At 38.7% G+C, this 23,347-nt stretch overlaps 1 protein-coding gene across 4 annotated transcripts in view; it reads right to left on the reverse strand.

Annotated features, from left to right (window-relative positions):
• The window catches only part of ARHGAP10 (Rho GTPase activating protein 10), a 152,694-nt gene that overhangs the window by 10,972 nt on the left and 118,375 nt on the right, over window positions 1-23,347 (reverse strand). For all 4 annotated transcript variants that reach the window (XM_074823836.1, XM_074823837.1, XM_074823835.1 and 1 more), the window contains 2 exons: window positions 13,696-13,858; window positions 722-853 (listed from right to left, as the gene is read on the reverse strand). In XM_074823836.1, the coding sequence (XP_074679937.1) occupies window positions 722-853; window positions 13,696-13,858 (295 nt within the window). The remainder of the gene's footprint in view (window positions 1-721; window positions 854-13,695; window positions 13,859-23,347) is intronic.

Raw genomic sequence — 23,347 nt, forward strand, 5'->3', positions numbered from 1 at the left:
AAATCATCTTTTGTTGAGCCGAGGCAACAACTACACATAAAATGTTGGGAAAGATACTCCCTGCCTCAAGGAACTTGCAGTCAGACAATGCAGTTCTGGTGCAAAATGGGGCCAGTAATGTGAAATGGAATTTTGTTACCAAGTGTTGAAAAGAATTTATGAATATACTCAGATACTGTAAGTAGAAAAGCAAATATTATAAAATTTGAAGGGAAAAGCTAAGATAATGAAGACCTTCAAAGGAAAAAAGTGAGAATACATCAAAAGATGGACAACAACATGGAAGGAAGCAGAAACAGGCTGGCCAAAAGAGTGAAAGAAAATAATGAAACCACAGAGAGAGGTAAATACATGGGAAAGTCTTTCAGAGTCAAGAAGGCTACGTTGAGAAGCTTAAATTTGACGTGGGTGACCATGGAAAAAAAAGAATTTGTATTTTAAAAGACACTAAGAAAATCACTGCAGCAGAGAGACACTATGAATTGACCACCCAAATCAAAGTCTGCCTGTATTAACCAACAAGCCACTGGCTCAGTCTGGGTGTCTTCTACAAGGAAGGCGTTCAAAGGAAAAAGAAGACAAAGTACGCAGTTATTTTATTCTGTCAAAATCGCTAAGGTTGCATTTGAGATAATCATTCACAACCTGAAGAAGACATGAATTAGCTATTTTTGAAAAGATACAGATAAATAACTAGCAAAAGTTGAAGTGCACATCATACCTTTCTGCTGCTCTGTCACTCCCAGTGGCAGGGTTAGGGAAGAAGAAAGTGGATGGTGCAGTATTTGTGGCAACTGGGTTAGCAGACGGAGTATTCATCCACGAGACCATCGATGGGCGGCTTTGACCAGGACTAAGAGGAAATATATTCAAGGCACAGTTAATGAGGTGAATAAAATTTCTTTTCATACCAAAATGTTTGACTCTTAATAACTAGATAACTAGTTAGATCCTCAAATTCAAACCCAATAATAATGTCGAGCTGATTTTGCAGACATGACCATCATATGATTCTGCATTTCCTCCTTGAAAGTACTTCTCCTGCATGCCCTACATTCTAAGCTAAGACGAATTACCTGAGATGTATGACATAACCAATAAAAAGACAATATTCCACATTCCTTATCTAATAAAGACAGATACAATGAAACTGCATATAGCAGGCTATTATTTGAGCTGCCACATTGCCTCTCCAAGTTTTGATGAATCTATTTAAAAACCTTCTCAGTGCTGTACTAAGGCACGTATGACTGGGAAGACTTCAAAAGAGGCTGCAACTATTACAACATTGGGATCACGATGCCAGCTCCGGATTGAGATCTCATTCGCATAATGGCTGCCCTCACGAACACACAGTTCAAATATGTATTAACGGCTGAACACATAGTTGCCACAAGAGGAGAAGAAATAGCACCCAAAGCTAAAACTTTTATTAGTCATTGAAAACACAAAGTCCTCCACAACGTAAAGAATGTTCCTAATGTTCCTTGAAGAACTAAAGCACTGGCAGGCTTTCTTTCACTGCACGGACAAAACAACAAATAGTCTAAACATTTAATGTCAGCATATCTTTGGAACAAAGAACTGGACTTCAAAGAGTTTCTATTCAGGAACAGAATTAAAATCATTCGCACACAGCTTTCACAGAGGAATCACCACTGGGAAGAACAGACTTCACAACACAGCATTCATCAGTTTGTCTTATTCCAAGATTAACCTATTAGATAGCACAAATCTGCAAAGTACCACCAAAATCTTGGAATCCAGCCAAGAAGGTTTTTGTGGGGGTGTAAATGCACACCTAATCAAGGTGTATTGACCAAAAGCAAAAAAAAAAAAAAGGATCAACACAGCAAAAAAAAGGATCACCCCAGTTATAATTGTAAATGAATAAAAGAAAGCAGGAAACCTAACTTATATAGCTGATTTTAATCTTCTTGTGCACTGGCATATTTAATTTCTAGAAGAAAGGATCACTATTGTTGGTTTGCATAACATGGTTTACAATCAAATTCAACTTTTACAAACTGATTTTCCTAGCCAATATATCTCATAGTCATTCTAGCAATTACATAGTTAAGCAGATGTTTATTTTGATTATTAATTTTTAAATTTAGTACATTATAAAATGGTGAATGGCACATTCCTTATTTAACAAGACAATAGTTTTTCCTTTGGATCTGTGTCAGGCAGCATTTGGATGAAAACTGGAATTCACAGTGTATGAAAACAGCATTCTACAGTTAATTCCGCTAATAAAAATGAAACTTAGATGTGCTGGAATCTTAATCATAAAAAGGGTTTATCAAAAAAACCACGCTCTGCCTTTAAAACTATCGGATTTACCGAATAAAGGAAAAATTCATATGTAGTAAACTAAGTGAAAAGCTGGACTATGCTGACTATAAACATATTTCATGCTTAACTTTGGGAAGAGGACATCTAGCCTGCTTCACTGCTTCTGAATCTTCCACTACACCATCATTTCCATCTTCCAATAATTACACACCTTTGAAGACCAGCACCTACATAATTTCTTGGAACTTGTCCTCTTCCTGCCATTTTTATCTAACCATTGAAAAATTTTCCTCAGGTCAAACAAAAACCTTCAGCTAAATGTGACTTTGTTAAGAGAAGAAAAATCAAAAAGTGAACACCAGCATTTGTATAATTTTCTCTAAATACTGAGGATAAAAAATTTGTCAATGGTACTGAAAAGTTGCTAGAAAGTTTGCTAGAAAGTCGATTATTTCTCCTTTTAAATTTACTTACTTATTTTAACTCCCTAACATAGAAGGTGAACCTAAGACAAAAGTTTTTCAAAAGTGAATTAGAAAAAAAGTATCCTTGCACAGACTAAACTATTATAGTTAAAACAATCCTGATATTTAAAGAAAAAACATTTTCCTTGTGCTCTCATTTATTCAATTCAAATCAAATCAATTCCAACACTAAGGTTAGTGTCAAGCTAATTTCTGAAACCTGTAAAACTACAGGAAATAGAAAAACAATGTTCCAAGTATATTGCCAGAAGAGTATTAAAATGTCTCTAATGCAAAGTAACCATGATTTAAGAATATTCTAGCAAGTGGTCTTCTCTAGTGCATACCTCAGATATGTGTTGTTTGGTTTTCAACAAGTAAAAAATAAAGTCTTCCATTTATTAAATATTTCATTGAAACACGCATCTTATTAATCAATGCAACTTACTTGATCAGCTCTAGAACATCACACACTGCCTGTGTGTAAGACACAGGATTAATGATTTCAAAACAATACTCAGAATAGAGAAGACACAAAAGATACCCTCCAACCCAGGAAAGTCATGGTCATTCATAAGAATACTTGGAATAAATTCCAGATGGTTTCTTGCTGAGACTTGAAGGAAAAAAAAAAAAAAGAGGAAAGGTGTGCAAATAAAGGAACAGAAGATGAAATAAAATGTCCAGATCCATGTCACAGCATGTTCATTTCTGGAGTTACAGAGACTCAACAAGAGGGGTAATCTAACAACTAGTAAGACTACGCTGTCCTTTACCAGGCAGCTTTATGTAAAAGCATGTAAAAACTGGCAGGTTTTCTATGAATTCTGAGCCACTCCAACTGTTCTAGTGGAAAAACGTTCCAGAAGTGCAGGTACGTGGAGCACAGGGCTGTTCCCTCCCCCACTTTTTGATGAATTCCCTTAATACATTTCAGCTGTAGCGAAAGCACTGCAGCACAGCTCCTGAATTCGCCTGTCGCTTTCAGCTCCCAGTTACCGAGCAAGAAATCATGCTCTAGAATCTAGCAGGAGGGAAAAAAAAAAAAAAGTTTCAATAGCAATAGTTTCACCATGTTAAGAAGAAGAGGAAAAAAATGGAATACCTTTAAATATTAAGCATATTCTATTTACTGCACTTGGCTATCTCAGGAACTGCTTCATTTTACTGTTAAAACAGAAGGTTTTACTCAATAGGAAAACTCATTTCTAATGTTGTGGTGTGTAAGCAACAAACTGTTGGATTTTATGTTTTTTTTCTTGAACAGTTTCTTGAGATACCAACATTACCTTGCTATAAAGCTCTACATGCCTTGTTTATCAAGATGATGATATATTAGAAAGTACTGCCTATCTTATGTAGCATCTCAACTTTAAGAAGGTATGTTGAAGAAATCCTTTCTCCTAAGGGCTAAAATGGAGGCAGTGCATTTCCTATGGGGACCAAAAAAAAAAAAAATAAAAGAGCCCAACATAACCATCTCTCTGAGAAAAAAATGCTATTGTGTGGCATAGTGAACGTTGGGAGAAGGGAGGAGGGAGAAATGGCCTTACTGAAAATAAGCTAGAGATTTTGTACTGATATTCAGAAACAAACTCCTGAAAACAAGATTTTATTGGATGTTTATCTGGCTGGTTCCTAAGGTAACACAGCTAAAGAGCAGCCTCTTATCTTGAGAGCAAGGAAGAAACTCTCTGAAAAGAATCCACACTGCAACTCTTGAGGAAAAAAAGGGTTGTTTCATAGACGAGTTTGGCAGCCCCATGGCTGTCGTATCACAGTGTCTGGCTGACAAACTCAATGAAAGTGTTCTTAAAAGGTTTCATTATAAGATGACACAGTATATCTAAAGGTGTCGGCTATTTCTGATTCGATATGCAATCCAATAACTCGCCATCACCACACAATGATCTTCCTGCATATTAAAGCCCCTAGCCTTGGTGAGGCTGGGGAGCAGAAAAACACAATGGACAAAATTCTAGAAATTGTCATAGTTGCAGCAAAGCTGGAGACAAAACAGAAATTCCTCAACTGCGTTTCCTCTGAAAAGAAACTCCACGCCCAAAATTTGAAGTATGTAACATGCACACAACATTCCTGAACCCTCATTTATACAGAACATATCAGCCAGCACTGAAATAGAGGCTGTGTTCAACTTGGATTGTGAAGTCTCAGTGAAGCAGTTAACACATTAGTGAAATGATCTTTCACGCCAGTCTGGTAAATCTGAAGCTAATGTCTACAGCAGCTGTCCTAAGTTAAAGCCTTTTTTAAATGATAATTCAGACAAAGCAAAAATGAAGTATGTACATCTATAAGCTTATAGCATACTGCTGTTCCTTTTAGGAAAAAAAAAAAAAAATGAGGGGGCTGCGTTCCCTGGAATCATGCAAGGAAAAGAAAAAAGGAAATAAAAGAGAAAGAAGAAAAAAAACCAAAAAACCCCAAAAAACCAAAACTAGCTCATCACAGTGGTTGCATCCCCATCTCTCCCTGCTCAGAGCACACGTAGCTCACTCACCCTGTGCTCACACAGCAGTGCTGCTGTCAAGCCCAGCTGCCCAGCCCACTGCAAGACAAGGAGATGGCAAAGCTGTTTTGTATAAACCACATGACTAAGATATATTCTGCCTGTTTCAAAGGAGCTGCAAAATGAGGGCTATTGCTCTGCTTGCATAACAAAAGGGGACAAAAAGAAGTGCCTGCTCCGCTAAACCAGCTCTCAAGCTGCTGAGTCACTGAAGAGGTGGCAGCTGAAACAAAAACAAACTGCAAAATAAGCACAATGAGTGAAGAGCACTGCTACATACCTGGACTGTGCCTGCTGCAGCTGTTAGAGCACCTTATTTTAATAAAATAAGATGATGACATTAGATATTATGAAAAGTTTTCAAGACACTGAAACTGAAGTCACATCATTTGTGTAAAATTGCAAATTCACACCACTGCCAGAAAGTACAAAAAGAAACTATTCCAATTTTAACAAGACCATAGATTCAGTCTACCGATGTAGATATAACAAGGCTGACAGGAATTCATTCAGCAAACACAATTAATAACTATCTTCAAGACTTTATTATGTGCAGAACACCACTATTTCTGCCCTCCCTTGCCATCTGATGGCTCTTTTAACATCGGTTTGCTCACCGGGAATTTGAACAGCCTGAGATTTCATAAAGAACAAGTAGCTTCTTCCCAGCCTGCTCACAAAGACCCTGAAAGCACTCAGGATGCTGTGCAGCACAGCTCTCATCACCATTTTGAAAGCCTCTGTGGATATTAAAAACCCCAAAACGATGCCCAAAGTGTAGCACGTATATACTATTGAGCTGGGTAACAGAATATTTTAGTGTCAGGAGACCCAATAAAGAAGAATAAAAAAGAAATGAAAGAAAGACTGTATTATTTCCTCTGCCACTGGTCCCTCGCATATTCCTGAAAAGCCACTTTCATTGGTGCTTCTATGTCTCCTCTGGGTTTTGAGTACTTTCAGTATTTGAACTGTCAGGACTGTACCTTATATGGTCCTACAGCAGCATTCAAGGTGGGATTCAGTTTGAAAACTATGAATCTTACTATTCTGAGCCCAGAAATGTAACTGCTTTAACAAGCCACGCACCCCGACTCATATACAGACTCAGTAAAGAGGTTTGAGGGACAGGACACTTCCCATCCTCTCCATTTGCAAAATCTCAAAGGCTTAGAGAGGGAAAGAGGAGGGGGCAGGGTAAACAGATACTCAGTCCGTATCCGCATCCTGAGGAAGGCTACCCCACGTCCTGCACCATGATCCATCCAGAACCCCCAGCAGAAGTCACCATGGTCCAGCTCCCTAGGAAACCCAGAGACCCTGCAGTCTCAGACCCCAAAAGTGAACTTTCCAGATAGAGGAACAAGACACTGGTTTTCATGATCTGAATGAAGAAGAGATTGTGCAGACAATGTAGGGGACTTCCAACCAAGAAGGAAGACTCTGAGCCAATTGTGAAAACCCAGCACTGTAAGATGGGTAAGTCTGTAAACTCTGTAGATTAGCCCTGGCACAGGGCAATGTACTGCAAGCACAAATAGATCTCATGACAACAGTGGGCCAGTTACAGTAATAAAACTTTTCTTATCAGAAAAAGATCCTCAGAAAGATTAATTACAACACATACCGAGTCCAAGGAATATCTACTGTTCAAGCTTTTTTGGTTCATTCCAAGGTTGAGTGAAAACAGACTTAAGGCAGTCCACGGTGTTTTAGGTGACTTATAACCCACCTTTCAACAAATCAGTCATTGCGATAAGGGAAACCTACACTAATCCATCAGAGGGGAGCTGCCATCATAGCCAGCACCCTGGGAAAGGCTGAACAGATAGACTTCATATCAATAAATGGTTCTGACCCACTGGGAAGTCAGTGAAGAGCTTGATCAACACTACCATCCTGATTACTGAAGGTCAAGACGAGCGAAACTAGGCCTTACTCTGAAATTCTGGAATTACTGCAGGTAGCCTGAGTTTGTGAACTAAGACAATCCCAATATTCTCAAGAGCAGTATTAGGCACGATCTCCTTTCCCTCTAAGATAATAAGAAGTAGCTGCCTTATGACCCCTTCTGCTAGGATGAGAGGAAATAGGCTTGACAGCTGCAGGGAAGGACCTCTTGTCAAAGCAGCACCTCAGAAAAAAGAATGGACACATACAAGACCAGACATGGGAGCAAGAGAGTCCAATACCTAACCTAGATGTCAGAAGAGTCATAGGAGGTGTAGAAAGTGGAAGGAGGAGATGGAAGTAGGGCATGCCCAAGCCTTACACAGATTCAGAGAATCAAAATGCACTCAGTTGAGTGTTTGCAGGTCATACAACCAAAACAGCATAAGTAATGTCTTCTCTGAAGAAAATCTGTTGCAGAACCTGGAACTTCAGATGGATTCAAATACAAGGTCCTATGGTTTAGACATGCTATACTTCCATTTCTCAACAGATGAGACATCAGTTACCATAATGACCATTTTTGGCATAGAGTAGGTTAGTTATAAATGTTAAAAAGCCCAAAACTATGTTCAAAAGTAATGATTTTCAATGCATGATAAAACAGAATTGGGGAAAAAAAGTATTTTAATAGTACCTAAACAATACAAAACAGGCTGAAGATTGAAAACAATTTTGATATAAGTAACCAAAGTCATGTAGTAAATTCCTTAATCAAACCACAACAGCCTCAAAAATAGTTCCTCTCGCCCTTTTTAGTTTTTGCACTATCACCTACTTCACTACACAAGGACATTAATGAAAAAAATTGTTTTTTACAGATTCTAATTTACACTGCACCTTTACTTGTTTAGATATATTTATTAGACACAGATTTATATACCTAGTTCAGCTATCACTGTATCTATATTGTTTGCACATGTAAAGCCGTAATATAACAGGGTGAAAGTCAAACCATGTACACTGGCTTTCAACTGCACGTAAAAGGGAAGATCAACTACTGTTCCATAGTTGAACTGCACTTTAAGAGCTATCCATAACCCCTTCTAATACATATCTCCAAAATCAAGACCATCACTATTATCAAAACAACTTGGGGACTAGCTTAAAAAAGCTAGTCAGCTTCTTAGTATCTGAAATCCTGAACTCTTCTTTGGAAACCACATATTTTGAATTATTAAAAACTTGAGTTTCATAGTCATAAAAATCTGGGTGAATAAGGTGCATATTTTTTGGTGCCAATCAGGAAGGCAAGAAGTAATGTCAGGGTCGCATCCTCCAGCAAGGAGCTATCAAGCCTTTTGCAAAAAAAGATGTGCCAGATTTTTTTACTTTGTGGGCAAACACAATAGGAAAAACAGAAGCTGCGCAGGACAGAGAAATTAAGCCAGAGGATGAATTTTGCTACATTACATGCTTCACACTAATATTCTGCATGGATTCTTCTACATCATGATGCGATGCTATAAGGTATTTCACAGAAATACGGCATAACTCTCTGTGTGGCTCAACTATGAGCTGGACAAAGGGAACTGATTACACTGGTTTACAGTCTTCACCAAAACAGTGTTTGAAACAAATACCACCACTCCACAAACCAGATCTGCGTGCACTAACTGGCAAAGTAAGAAAGAGGATCAAGTAGCAACATCAATACCTTCAGCAAAAATTGCCAATTTGCAACACCGCTATAATGCTCACACTGCATTAAGTGTGTCCTTATACAAAAGTTCAGGCTTCCTCCACTTTTAAAGCAGACACAGCACTAAGTATTCATACAGGAAGGGTGCAGTGTCTTATATGCTATAAACTCACATTACAGCTTACTGAGCACCCACTTTCCTTTCTAGGCAAATCCTAAGTGATTCCTGACCTTTCATTCTTGTTCAGCCCTGTCATCTCCTACCGCCTTTTTTTTTTTTTTTTTGTACTCCTCCATGAAACTTAGGAATAAATTCAAATTTCCCTCTTACTATTACTATGGGCTATTGGCCACAACATGTTTGTATTTTTGTCCTACTCCTCCCCTCGGCCTTGGTTTGATGGCTTCATTTTGTACATCAACTCATTTTATCTCCTGATTTTTCAGCATGGTGTTTTTCTTTACTCACCCTTCCCCTTTCAACTCTATGTCTTCCCCTCATCTATTGCCAGCAGATTCCTGGTGCTTCTGGTGACATATTCATATGAATACTTCTCCTTACCAACACTGCCAACTGACTGCCTGTTGCCACAGACTCTGCAGGAGCAGCAACCTGCAGCTGCTTCCAGAACAGAAGAAATCTGAAAAATATTACTAGGAAAGAAAGAGGAAGAAAACACAAATTCATTCGCCATGAAAGATTAGCCATAACCCTTCCCCAGATGAACCAGGATTTGAAGCAGCTCTGAAGGATGAAGCAAAGGGTGGATTCTGGGGAGGAAACTTCCCCAGGTAATTCACAATTGTAGGGTAGACAATTTGGGAGAAACGGATGGCTATGGATAAAAGATGGTTGGAAGTTTGCTTAGTTAGGGTTGGGTTTTTTTTGTTTTAATCCAGGTCAGAATAATATTATGCGCAACTCACAAAAATCTATCTATTCTGTATGGAGGGAATAAAATGTTACAATACATGACCTACTTGCTAAACCCCAAGGTACAACATATCACTGTATTTGTACATTCTACTTTACTAACTTTTATATTGACAAACTCCTGAAACAGGGAATATTGCCCATTTTCCAGTCTCTCAAATAGCAGAAGACACAGATCAAAGAAAACTGCTAAAAATGCCTATATGGATAACTGCATTTCATCTAGAAGACACTGCTTACCTTCAGGACGTCAGCTATGGTGGCAATCTGAATTAGAAGGAACGTGCAAGGAACTGGGTGCATCTAACACAGAAACTCTTTTATTTTTCCCCCAGAACCAGCTGTGTCTTTGAGGGGAATAATGACCATTTTGAGAATGTACTGCTGGTGAAACTAAACCAACATCAGTCCCGAAACAGTCTGAAACATGCTCTCCTTACAGAAACAGTAACCACCTGGAGCTCTGTCAGAGCAAAGCAGACTTTGATAGTGGTTCCAGTGGAACCTGAGGCAGATAGGTGGTTGTACAATGTTAATTCTGTAGCTTGAGGACAAGCGTGTATGGACACTTAAAGCAGAAAGAACCCAAATGCTTTGGTTAACATTAAACTGAGATTGCCATTGCTGCTCTGCTTTAAAGGGAAAAAAATGCCCATAACGGTGGAGAGACTACAAGGGAGGAATACTCTATCCAGATAATTACCGTAATTATCAGTTTATGTCTGAGATTAGCTTGTGCTAAGCATCCTTGGATAGAAGGGATTTGCAAACAATACATGTTTATGACACGGTGCTCCATCAGGTAGAAAAGGTAATTTGCCCATCTCAGGCTATTTGGAGTTTGAATCCCGTGTCTACATAAACTACTCAGTAACTTTGTGACTGACAGGGGAAAAAAAGCTCTCGATGTTCTACTATAGAGTGTATGTAAAAATAAAATGTATTTATTTTTAGTATTTGGCTCTAGATGGAAGTGTGAAGTTAAAAATATCTTCAGGAAAAAGGTTGAAAAAAGTTTAGGATGCAAGATAATCTTAGAACAGCAAACTTGGGTCTCCACTGAGAACCACCCCTGCCGTGGGCAGTAAGAGCCAACCATCACCCAACTCTACTCACCCCTACAGCAGTACATGACAACACAGGGCATATGTCTGATCCACACAGAGCTTTCAAAGAAAATCTAGCATCAGGCAGACACACACTTACAGACATGAAAACCAACAGCTTAGCAGGGCTTCAAAATGGCACATATGTGAAACATCACTTTCCAGTTACACCGTATGCATAGTACAACTTTAAATACCGATGTGACAATTGAGCAGTCAGGGCTTTGTGAGACATTTCAAATCGGTGGTATAGCCCTTCCTCTCTTAGCTTCTTTCACCACTCAGGCCATGCAGTCCCCTCCTAGTGTCAGCCAGGAGGTAAGAGTGTATTTGGCTTCATTGGGTGCTCCTCTCGCCATGCTGGAAGCTGTAGCTCCTTTTGTTTTTAAAGGTGGGACAAGGAAGGGGCACGCATCACAAACAACTCTGCCAGAAACCATCATGGTGACAAAGGCTATCAGTCAGGAAAAAACAAGCTTTTCCTTTCTTGAAAACAAATACCACAAAAAGTATTCTTGCTATCCATCACATGTTCTTGCTTAAAGCAAACAACTGATATAAACCAACCTTGAAATATCTGACATATCTTGACCCACAATGCAACATCCCTCCCCCAGGAAACAACTCTTCTACCACAAAGAAGTCACCATCACCTTGTTGACTACATAACTCCATAGCAATCAATCTCTTACAAGACCCATGTGTTATAAACATCAGCAGAAACTTGAGAAACCGGATCCTCTTGTATTTCCATCTCCTCTAGACTCAGTGTGGTATTTACTGTAGCTCAGTGAAGACCTGCAATACCATTTTAGAGAGGATACTGAGACTTTTAAGAATTGTTTTGGTTCCAATTTGGCACAAAATGCAAAACATTTTGAAATCCTGCACAAACAGAAAGAATCGTTCTCCACCTAATTCTGGGAGAGTCCAATTTATGAGAATAGTCTACGACCAAAGCAGAGTTCAACAGCCAGTGCTACATTTCCCGGAGCTGTGGGAGCCACCACAGTGACACAATGACAAGTCAGCCGCTGCATTTCCCTGCCTATGGAACCCCATGATGACTCCTGAAGTCCAAGTACATTCTCTGCTGCTAAGATCTACCTCTGCCATTAATACAGTGGGGCTGTTTTGGATTTTGTTTTGTGGTTTGTCTGGGTTTTTTGTTAAGGCAAGGCCCTCTGAGTCATCAGAGCTAAGGAAGAGAAGCCAATTTGGGGTGAGAAAGTAGAGGAAAGAAAGAATGTGCCATTCACAGACTACTCTCTGTCAACGTCCAGGCTTGTTACAGAGGAGGTTCTTAAGCAAGCTGCACAGACAGGTGAGCAGAAGAAACTGCTTTTGTCAAATAATCTAGATGCACATACCATGCACTTGTTTCTTCTCCTTCCAAACAGAACTCTTTAAGTACTATTTCCAACTGAGCACAAAACCTCAAGCTATCAAAGTTTCCAAAACAGCAGTACAGTACAGTTTTTGATGAAAATTAACAAATGCAAAAAATACAATGTTCCTTCAAACATCTTAAGTTCCTGAACCCTCTGGATAAAACCAACTCTTCCTTCTTTTATTCTCTGAAGTGATATTATCAATGTTCCTTAATAGCTATGCTTGCTTTCACAGACATTCCAGTTTTATACCATCTACAGCATGTTTTCCACACATGCACCTCTTTTCATCAAATACAACTTACTGTTAATCCTACCCACTACTAGTGGACAGTACAAGAGGATAAGGAAAGAGTAACTTCAGTCCTCTACTGCAGAAACTGTATATAAAATACCTATAAATCTGGAATTCTTTCAGTATGTCTGAGAAAATACTGTTCTAATTAATAAGTACTCTAATCAGCAGTTAATTATTTGTGTGTGCATACAGAAATATAAACCCATCGTATGGCTATCTATATATTCTCACATGTTACATACACCTACACATATATTTTACACACTTGCTTCATCAGCAGAACAGGCTACTCAGAACACCATTATGAAAAATATTTGTAACAAATCTTTTCTCCAGACCTGCTCCTTCCATCTTCTTGGCACTGAAGACTGGAAAACTTTGTCTTGATATGTTAAAGTTTGTATGAATAGCAAACCAGAGAATTCAAGTTCAACTTTTGATTTAAAAAACAAGTTATGTTCAGCTTTTTATGTATCAAACCTGAATATATATCACAGAGATAGGACTAACATTGCAATGTCCATTTTTGTTAAACTGAAGTCATGCTCAAAAACTGAACATCTACAGTCTACTGAAAGTGACAGACTACACTTTCACTGGAAAACAGGCATTTAATTTGTTAATAAGAGGTTAACAACGAAAATGTTCTTAGATAACAGCATCTGAGCACACACTCATTATTACAGTGTATTTATCCAAACCCAAAATTTGGCACTAAATCTTAATAGCCCTGCATCTAAGCGTAGCTTAAGGTAGTCTTGAAATAAAACTAGGGTGATACATCATACAGAGAATAACTTACATATTCATTGCCTGAATAAAAAACATTTAAAATTTTGAAACAGGTTAAAGTAAAATGCACTAGGTTTCTGTAGAACATTTCTTTCCTACAAACATTAAAGTAGCCTCTAAACTCCACCACAACATATAAACACATACCTTTTTGTAGCAGAAGAAAACAAAACTAACTATATGTAATTTCTAAAACTCATTTCAGTTTGGTGAAACTGAAAAGGGAAATGTGTTTCATGTGAACAACCATACTAGTGGAAAAATCATTACTTAATATTCAGGTTACTTACAGATTTGTTGTCCAGCCTGCAAGATCTCCACTGTTCGTAATAAGGTGATTTCCATCCAGGAGCCCGGGGGGGCTACTAGAGAAGGCAGGTGTCGGAGACTGGGAAGAAAGAGAATCCATGCTCCCAGTTGGGGTGTCTTCTCTGGGAGAGCTGTGACTGTCAGCTAGAAAAGAGAGCACAAGTCAGAAGGATACTAAAAGAACCTTCTCACGAGCCAAAGAAGCTGCTTTGGTAACAATATCCTGAAATATATCCGAGAAAAAACCTTACTGTCCCATCTTCACAGGATATTTTGGAGGACAAGCAATCCCCCAGCGTTTCCCCAAAAGGTACCATTGCACAATTTCCCCCATCATTATCACCAGGCTATCTTCACAACACAACCTTTTCCCAGTCCCCTTCTCGTCATGTGTTTTATGTGGTTGAAATGCTAGATTTTGGGCGGTTATTTTTAGACAAATGCATCACTTCAGATAACAAAATAGCTCAGGCTATACACATTTGCGTGTCTCTCTAAAAACATAGTCTCTAAAAATAACTTAATACACATTTGAGGAAAAGATTGCTCTCAAGTACCATAAGCACAGTCCTATCAAACGTGAAACAATGAAATTTAGAAAGGTCAGAATAAGCAGGAGATCTCTAACAAATGCACAACACCCAAGAACGTTACTTTTATTACTCCTTTTTAATGGTGTTACTTTTAAGAGAACTCATTGTATTCTGGTCTACTATTCGTTTTCATAAGCTACTTTTAGAATATGACTTAGGAGATAACACATTCAGATATGACTGCTTAAGAAAACATTAAAGGAACACCATTCCTATCCCACGGACAGTAAGAAAAAGTTACCAGTGTGTCACAACCCTCACTGCAGACCATGCTGACGCATCTAGCCAAATAGCACATTCTTCACTGAAAAGCTAACCTTCACCCGCAGAGCTTCTCCCTTTTAAATTTTTATTTAAACATCAGCTGTACATTTTATAAATCCTAAAGGAGGTGTATGAAATGAGGATGATTGCAAACATTAAAGTGTCCAGCAAAGCTAATCCGCAGTCTCAAATGGGGCCTGTGGCTGTTTTCAGAATATTAATATTTAACAGTAACAAGGGTCATTTCCAACCACCCTTTACAAGGCTCCCTGCATCCTTTCCTTTTCTCCTCTGTCTATCCTATTCCTACTGGTGCTCATGAACACAGCCCACAGCCCTGCTAAATAACAACATCACAAAAGTTCCTCTAGTGTGGATTAGATACCGTTGACCCCACAGTCTTAATAAAGAGTTCTGCTCCTTCAGGGCCAAAAGCTTTGGGGAAAAAATGAACCACCAAGTCCTAACACAGCATCATAATAATATGATCAATAGCTGTTAAAATATTGTGCTTGCTTGACAAGCTGTATCTCCTCTATACTGTACTATACGAGGCAAAGTCCTGTACAATATTACTAATTCTAAATTAATTAGCATCTGCACAGCGAACAACTGAGATTAATTCTACTCCATCAAGCTAAGCAGTGCTCTTGCAATAATAAATGAAAGAAATCATTTTGTCCTTAATTAAAATGCAACAACAATGAAACATGGACAATGAAAAGCCACCTTCACTGGATAAAATCCTTCTCATAACTTTATTATTGCCTCCACCAGTGCAATTTCTTCTGTTAACAAAGCACTCGCCTGCTTCCCCAGCCTCACCACCTCCCAGCAACTCTCAGAGAACAACTTCCCTAGAGATTAAAATGACATACAACTGAAAACACTGAAATGATAAGTGATCATCTGGAAGTTTCTCCCTAAAGCAGCTGCTAATTTAGGGATCTAAATTAGCCCGTAGTAACAAAGTATGATAGGCTCTGAGGAGGAGAACTTTAACCTGGGAAAGTGAGTCACTCGCACTCCAGCCCAATCCTGCTCAACCAGGCCACGATGCTGCCGCTCACATTTACATGACATGACATGAGAACCGTAGGAGTGTCAGGTAAAAACTAATTAATTACATCTCATTTGCAGACGTATGTGTCACAATGATAAAGATCTGAGAGATTAGACAGTAATACTGCAATTCTACTTTATAAAGAAACTGAATTCCTTAAAACTAAATAGACTTAAGTCCTTTAAATTCCTCACGACTTCTTTTCAAAGTAGTAGTATTAATGCAATCCAGACTATCAAACTACATACACCGTATTAGAAGGCCATGTCTACCTTAACCGTTCACTTAACATTACTAAAACAGCAGTAGGAAGGAATACTCATCTGTTCTTTAATATTATATGACCAACTCACCACGCCTCCCTAGAGAAAGCAAAGGCTTTTCTGTTGAACCGTTTCTTAGAGCACATAGAAAAAGTTAAAAAAATACTAAACACTTCAGTCACGCACAGTAGAGTCTACATTGGAGACTGCAGTATACAGGCAGTTGCATCTGACATTATCATAAGTGAAGCTGTGTTAAATCTTTCCTGAAATTTTACTTCTTCCTTCCCTTCCTTCCTGAGCCACTGTTTTCTCACAGTCAATACTGCGTTGCACTCTCAAGAATAGGATCAGGTTTTGAACACTAAAACCAAATCAGGCACTTAAACAGGAAAACACCTGCTAAATTCTACGGGATTAAGTGAGCACCCTCTAAAAACATGTTCAGAGATACTTTACATTTCTGATGCTTTCAATTATTTGTTTTTATAAAGTAAAACAATACCTTTATTCAGGAAAAGGCAACTCTGTATAACTGCAAAAACAGATGACTAATGATCATCTAGAATATTTTCATGATTAAAACCAATATATGCTCAAAACCTAAGTCTTTGAAATAGAGCGTCATTGCTCTAATTTCAACAGTACAAAGATTTCACCTTGTATGTTGGCGACAAAAAGTTCTGGTAACTTCAGAAATTACAGTAAATCCTGTACATGGCAGAAGCCATAGAATTGTATCTAGTTATCTCTATTAAGCTTAATAACCTGCTTTTGATTAATGCCCATCTCATGTTGGGCCAAAACTGTATCTTCCAAAGAATCTTTGTGTGAAGACATCAGCGGATTATAAAGGTAATGGAGTATCTGTTGGCTGCTAATAACATACTCACTGATTAATGCATGTACCTTCACTTTGCTAGGCTTTATTTCCAGGTGTGACCCATGTAATATGCATTGCTAGTAATTACAGTATCTCTCATATTCAGTTTCTGTGCCATGTGGAGGTATTTAAATGATCTTCATAAGTTTAACACTAAATCTCTTACTATAAGGGCTTTTGCAAGTTTTGGAATCATGCACCTGCTTTATAAACCTATTACAGTGTCCCAGAGTTCCTTCTGAAGAGCGTACATCAGATCTGAATTCATGATTTTTTGTCCCACAAGTGCCACTTTTTCCACCACTTACTCCTACTCATCAATCCTGTCTGTACATCCAAGGCTGGCATTTTTTTGCCACAGTTTTAAATCAATAGTTTATGATGAGCCAATTGTCCACTGTGACTAAGAGACTTAGCAGAGTCACCGTTTTTAAGGATGCAGTCCTCCATTCTGTAGCTACAGGCTACATTTTTCCTCCAAAAATCTGTAAATCTATTTCTCAAGACAACCAAGATTATTTTGTTTGAATGGGTGCATCTTAGCACATGACCACAACTCCTGTATAACTACCATCGTTATTATTTGCAATTCCTCTTAAATTTGTCCCATGTGTAAATATCTGATCAAGGATTTGTATTTACCTTTCTAAACACTGCTGCTATATTAGCATTCCTCCAGTTTCTTCAAACTTCTTCAGCATGCTACAAGATGTTTTAAAAATTAACATTGCCAAGCCATACAACCCCATGACCAGAGAACTTTTTTAGGACAAGTTAGATGGCTTCACATTATTTAAAGCATTCACCTTGCAACAGGCCTACCTGTGAAGATTTCTGCTTGATCCTGCTGATTACAAATCCCACCTCAATTTTCATAGCTAAGTTCTTTTTAACAGTTCTTCAAAATTTGTAACGCATATTGACTGCTAGCTATTTCCTCTTTTTTTCCCCCTACCCTTTTCCTGTATTTTGCTTTGCGGAGCAGGTAAAGATCCTAAACTGCTGGAGATTAAAAAGCCTTTAAAGTTTTGACATGGTTTGTTTGTTAAAGGGTGTTTAAGGACATTGCTGAAATTGAATCAGCTTTATGGTTTTCATTTTACCTCAGAGTTCAGGGGCTCCCTAATATTTTTACTGTTTCTCTCCTCTCACTCCTCTTTACCTCCAACATTGCTCTCCAGTGAGCAGCACTGTCAGGTTTCCCACTTCTATGACAAGGCTGACTGCCACATTGGACTGACAGGTCCTTCCAAAGAGGAGCTCCAGAAACTTCCTATTCTTCTTTTCTACCACTTGAACTCTAATGAGCTCTTACACTATAAAATAGGGAATATGTGAATTATTTTAAAGTTAATTTATATAATCCTTTGAGCATACAGTTTGGTGTTCTTAGTGCCTTCATTTTCTCTTCCTAAAAAACGTCAATCCCCCTCCCTTTTCTCTTCCATTACACTCTTATCTTTAGGTGCCAAAGAAAGGCAGAACAGATGAAGGGCATGAGGGTTCTCAGTATAAAAGCAGTAAATCTGTATGACATCTCAAATTTTTGTCAACACTCCAGCCATCAACTCTTCACCTTTTCTTCTTTATATTTGTGGGAAGCCTCTGAGTGCCTTTGGCCTTCAGCTTGGCCATCTTTCTAGAGCTGCCACCAAGCTGCTTCTACAATTCATCTCCTCATCCTACGCAAATAGGTGTAAGATCCAATTTTACTCTCGGAGTTAAAACTTGTTTCACATTCTCACCACCTTTTGCATACTATTTAAATTTTTTGACTGCTCGGCTCCTTTTAAACTGTCATCTAAATTATCTTCTTGTTTCACTGTTCTAATCACAACACTCATCCAAGCCTTAGAGCTTTCACTGTGCCTCTGCAACAGATACTCATGCTTTGCCTCTACGGTTGTTCATAGTTCAGACCAGCCCTATCTAGAAAATAAGACAGCTTAGCTTGATCTCAAGCATTTACTGGTTGTGGTTAGCTGGTACTACTTACCATTCATTTTTTAACCCAAATATCCTTCCTCCTTCCCCACCTCGTGTCACCCTTTCTCATAATGAAAAATCCCCACGAGGTAACAAAGTACCTATATAGACTAAGACTTACCTCATCCAGCTTCTCTCTAGCAAATATGTAACCCTCAATCCTTTTTGCCTTTTGTCTGGATGAGCCTCAGATAGTAAAGGCTCTCAGACCCTCCATACCAGAAATCTGAACTCAGCTTCCACCTAACTGAGCATGACATGCCTCCCAGTTGCCTTTTTTACTCCTTTTTCCATCTGGCTAGTCTAAGAATATTTTTTGTTGGCATCCAAAGTTGAAAAAACCTGAAATACTTTGGCAGTGTCAATAACCAGATCCTTACTTTACTCCAAGAATTCTAAATAAGAAAAAACATTTGTAATAAAAAACTACGAAAACCAGAGAGCTAACACTATCAGTTACTTGCTTGAGTGACAGTTTTCTTCCAACTTCAGCTTAAGTAAACTAAAGAATTACATACTTTACTATTAAAAGAAAGACTAATCTAACATCAACATTACAACCAACATCTATAGTTTGAGGGTAGACAGAGGATGAAAACATTTTATGAAAGTGAATGTTTCTGGAGTGAATGAGGAACATATGACAGTTTCTATTGAGATACACAGAATGGGCAGAACAGAACTGTCGTATATGTTTTAAGTGCTCATCATACACACAGATCGTGGCAAAATAAGAGGACAAAAGACATGCCTTATTCTACTTTGACACAGTCACACAGGTCTTGTTGTAGACAAGGGGTGATGGGGAGGATTACTGAGGAGAGTAAATTAAAGATGCTGCAAAATCCCTATTACCACCTTCAAGTCTGACATTTTCTGCATCACAAGATGGGGAAGCAGCAGCTGTGCTGCTGTGCAGCCACCCCTCCTCCCCCATCAGCATCACAGCTGCATCCAGCTCTGAGATAACAAACATTCATTCACCATAAATAGCTAACTTCCCACAATAATACAGAAGTTTAACCAAGTAGAAAGTAGCTTTGCTCTTATGTTAATTTGTGGGTATGTACTATGTGTTCATTTTAATAGGAATCTCATAGATCAGGGATAGAGAAGAAATATGAGTATTGTAAATATCCTCTGCCAAGTGAGAACTTAGCTCCCTGTGCTAGAGCTTCAGCATCCACAGAAAACAGGCATGAAAAACATAACTGAAGATAAGTTGTCTCACACAGTTAATAAAACAAAGTGATCCCACGATAGGAAGTACCAATCACCCTCAGCCATTCCTGGAAAGCTAGAAGTTAACGCTAGTGGAGAAAGCTTTATGTGATAGAGTGATCAGAGGATTCCACAGTCAAGAACGGCCTTTTCTAGATACAAGGCTGCATCCTTTGTTCACTATTTATGGTACAAATCATCCTGCAGTAATCCTGCCAAGCACCAGGTGAACTCAGGAACTCTTCTACTTCTTCAAATTTTTAAAGCTTTCTGAATTAATGACGTTATCTGTTTCTGAGTAAATTAACAAACTGTGTACTTTTGTTTATCACACCACTGAAACTGGTCAACAGAACTGTTTGTTACTCAGACTACAGAAATTGTGCTATTTAAACACATAAGTTTCCAAACTAAGGAGAAAACATGTAAAAGCAAGCTAATAACAATCTATTGATTAAAAATAATCATAGAGAATGCTAAAACTAAGCAAGAGAGTTATTTCACTGTTCCTGAATAATGGGTACTTTGGAGGTCAGATTCCTGTAAACACTCAGAAAAATAGCTTTATATTACCGCATTTCATTATCAAAAAGTATCCATTATCCTCACTGTGTAGCAAACCCTATACAGTGCAGTACTGCCTTAGTATATAGTTAGTTCTTACATAAGCTTAGACATCACAGACTCACACACCCTAAAACCAACAGAGCTTTCATGGAGGAAATGGACAGCACCAGCCCACATATCCATCAGTTCCATGCTATCTTTCAAAACACATGCAGTAAGAATTATATATCTACGCCAGCTATTTTCTTCTCTCAGACAAAATAATTAACACAACTATTAGCGTTGACTACGTTTTTTTCCTAAAGACCAACTCTGATATATTTTTCAAATGGGTGCGTGTACAAGCATGTGTAGCCTAGGCACAAAGTAGTTTTTCTGTAGGAAGATTGTTTTTCCCAACTCCATAATGATTCAGATACGTCAGAAAAAGGAGGAAGCTGCACTAGACAGAATTTGCCTCAAGACTGGCTGATGCAACTCAAGAATTGTAGCCAGAAGGGTGGGTGTCTGAGTTGGGGCTAGGAAAGGGAAAGAAATGTGCTCATTTGCAGGTCATTTTGGGGCAAGTGGGGTGTTGGGCGGATGCCCCTGCCCTCCTCCTTTTTTGCTTATTTCTAAAATGCAAAGTTCAACTTTAAACAAGCATCTTTCTAGACATACATTTAACCTGTAATAGCAAGCAATTATTGCAATAAATATCTCCCTTACTGCAGGTCCTCTCTCAAAATTCAGGAGAAATATTGCTTAGATTACATCAATAAAATCCCAAAGACACATGGAATTGTAGGTAAGTCTTTCACTGAGCAAGCTAAAACTAAAGTGGGCAAAGAAATCCAATTTATTCCTCAAACTGCAGAAAAACAGTTCAAGACAGAGTCACAGATACAAGGCTGGGGTGTTAATTTATATCACATAATTAAATTTTGAAACACAACAGAAATCAGATACAAGCATGCAGAGGGGTTCCTCTTTTGATTTGTGTATATTAAGATAACAAGAGCAGTATCTAAACTCAAAGATTACTCACTTTTTTAACCAGAGCTTGCTTGGCAGGAAACCGCACACAACCTCCGGCCTTACCAGGCTGGCGAGATGCCATACATTAATTTCATGGCTGAAAAATGCAGTGATGAACTGAAGCTACTTCCTGAAAACTCTGACAATAAATGGATTGTCCCAGAGCTTTCACAGTTTTTTGGTAGCACTGTGTGTTTTGAGTTTCCTAAGTTCCTAGGCAACGTTTACCTATGGTCCAGACCTGTATTGAAACCTACCAACAGAGCAGCTCCAGTCTGATCAATGAGAATTGTGAAAAAGCAAAGCAGATCAAGAAGGGGTACAATGATCAGGGCTAAAAGTTCCCTAATTCAGCAGCACTTCTTAAACGGCAACAAAAACTCCAAAGGCCATGAAAATGTTCTTCCATGTATCCTTTTCTTTTCTGTTGTGTTAGCAATTCAGCCATTGATCAGCTGGAAAATGTCTCTGTCAGGGTCCTTCCACCCCCAAAAAGGTAAGGTGTTCACATACTCTTTTTCCTGAGCTGTCAAACAGAGATAATACCACACTGTTGTCTCCTCTTCTCTTGCTATTTAGCTTACTTCACTTGCAATTACTTCCCATGATTTATTAAAAGGAGAAGTTTCTTACCAATAATTCCAAAACCTGTGGTGGTACTTGGATAATGACAAAGACTAACTGCTCTCACACTGTGTATGTGACAAGTCTCTCATAAGAAAGCCCCTCTGAAACATTTTCGGTATGCTGCTGACACTTGGCTGTGCCTCCTTTCTCATTTTGTTCACCTCTCTCCTTTGCCATAACAGTGACTTCAGTGGAGGAATGAAGCAAGCAGGATGCCTCAGGCTTATTAAAAAGATGACTGAAAACAAGCTAAGGAGCCCTTAAGGAAGTTTTATCAGCTGTTTTAACTGAACATCCAGGTGACATGTTTCTTTAGGAACCTCCTAATCTCCCAGCTCATGATTTAAAAGGCAGATTAGGATGACAGACTTGCTACCTCAATGTAGTTAGGTCGTTTTCTCCCATGCCTGGATTCTTCTACCACTATCCATGCCTGATACTCCAGGGTTAGATGTCTGCCAGTGCAATTTTTTTCATTTTTTTTTCTTACACGTCTGGCAAGGCCTCAGGGCTAGACTCAGCTGCACTGTGGAAGGGAGGCTGTGGAGATGGATCAAGGAGGCTGTGCAAGCACATGGGCAGCACCAAACTCTGGCCAGGGAGAGAGAAGTGAATGTGCTCATCATCAGTGAATTTGCACCCATTACAGAACAACAGAAACCCACTCGCCCGGTGGAATAACCAAACTTGCCAGGCATCATGCATCTTCTTGCTTGCAGATTCCAACTAACATGGTCTCTGAGGCTAATTCGCTTGGCTACAGTCAAATAGTCTTAGATGAGACTGCAATCCTAGCCAAGCTAGTCCCACCACTATTACTTCTCCATGATATCCCCTAAGTACTCCTTCAACCTCCTTGTTGGTTCAGCAAGTTGCAAGTACAGCTGAGAAGGAAAGAAGTGATAGTAATGTAATTCACTTTGCATTAAATGCAATTTTCAAAAGAAGAGAACAAAAAAATAAAAGGGAAAAAGAAGAGCTAAATAGGACAAAGACTTCCAGAAGCTAAAGGAAGACTAAAAATACATTTTTTCCTGATGGACTAAAAAACATTGACAGAGTGGGAGCAAAACAGGAAGAAGAATCATATTTTCTAACTTGTGTATCAGCCTTTCAGAAAATTCACCATCGCCCCCCTCCAAGTTCTTC

This window comes from Strix aluco, chromosome 4 (assembly GCF_031877795.1).
Source record: "Strix aluco isolate bStrAlu1 chromosome 4, bStrAlu1.hap1, whole genome shotgun sequence".
In the NCBI taxonomy this organism is placed as follows: Eukaryota; Metazoa; Chordata; class Aves; order Strigiformes; family Strigidae; genus Strix; species Strix aluco.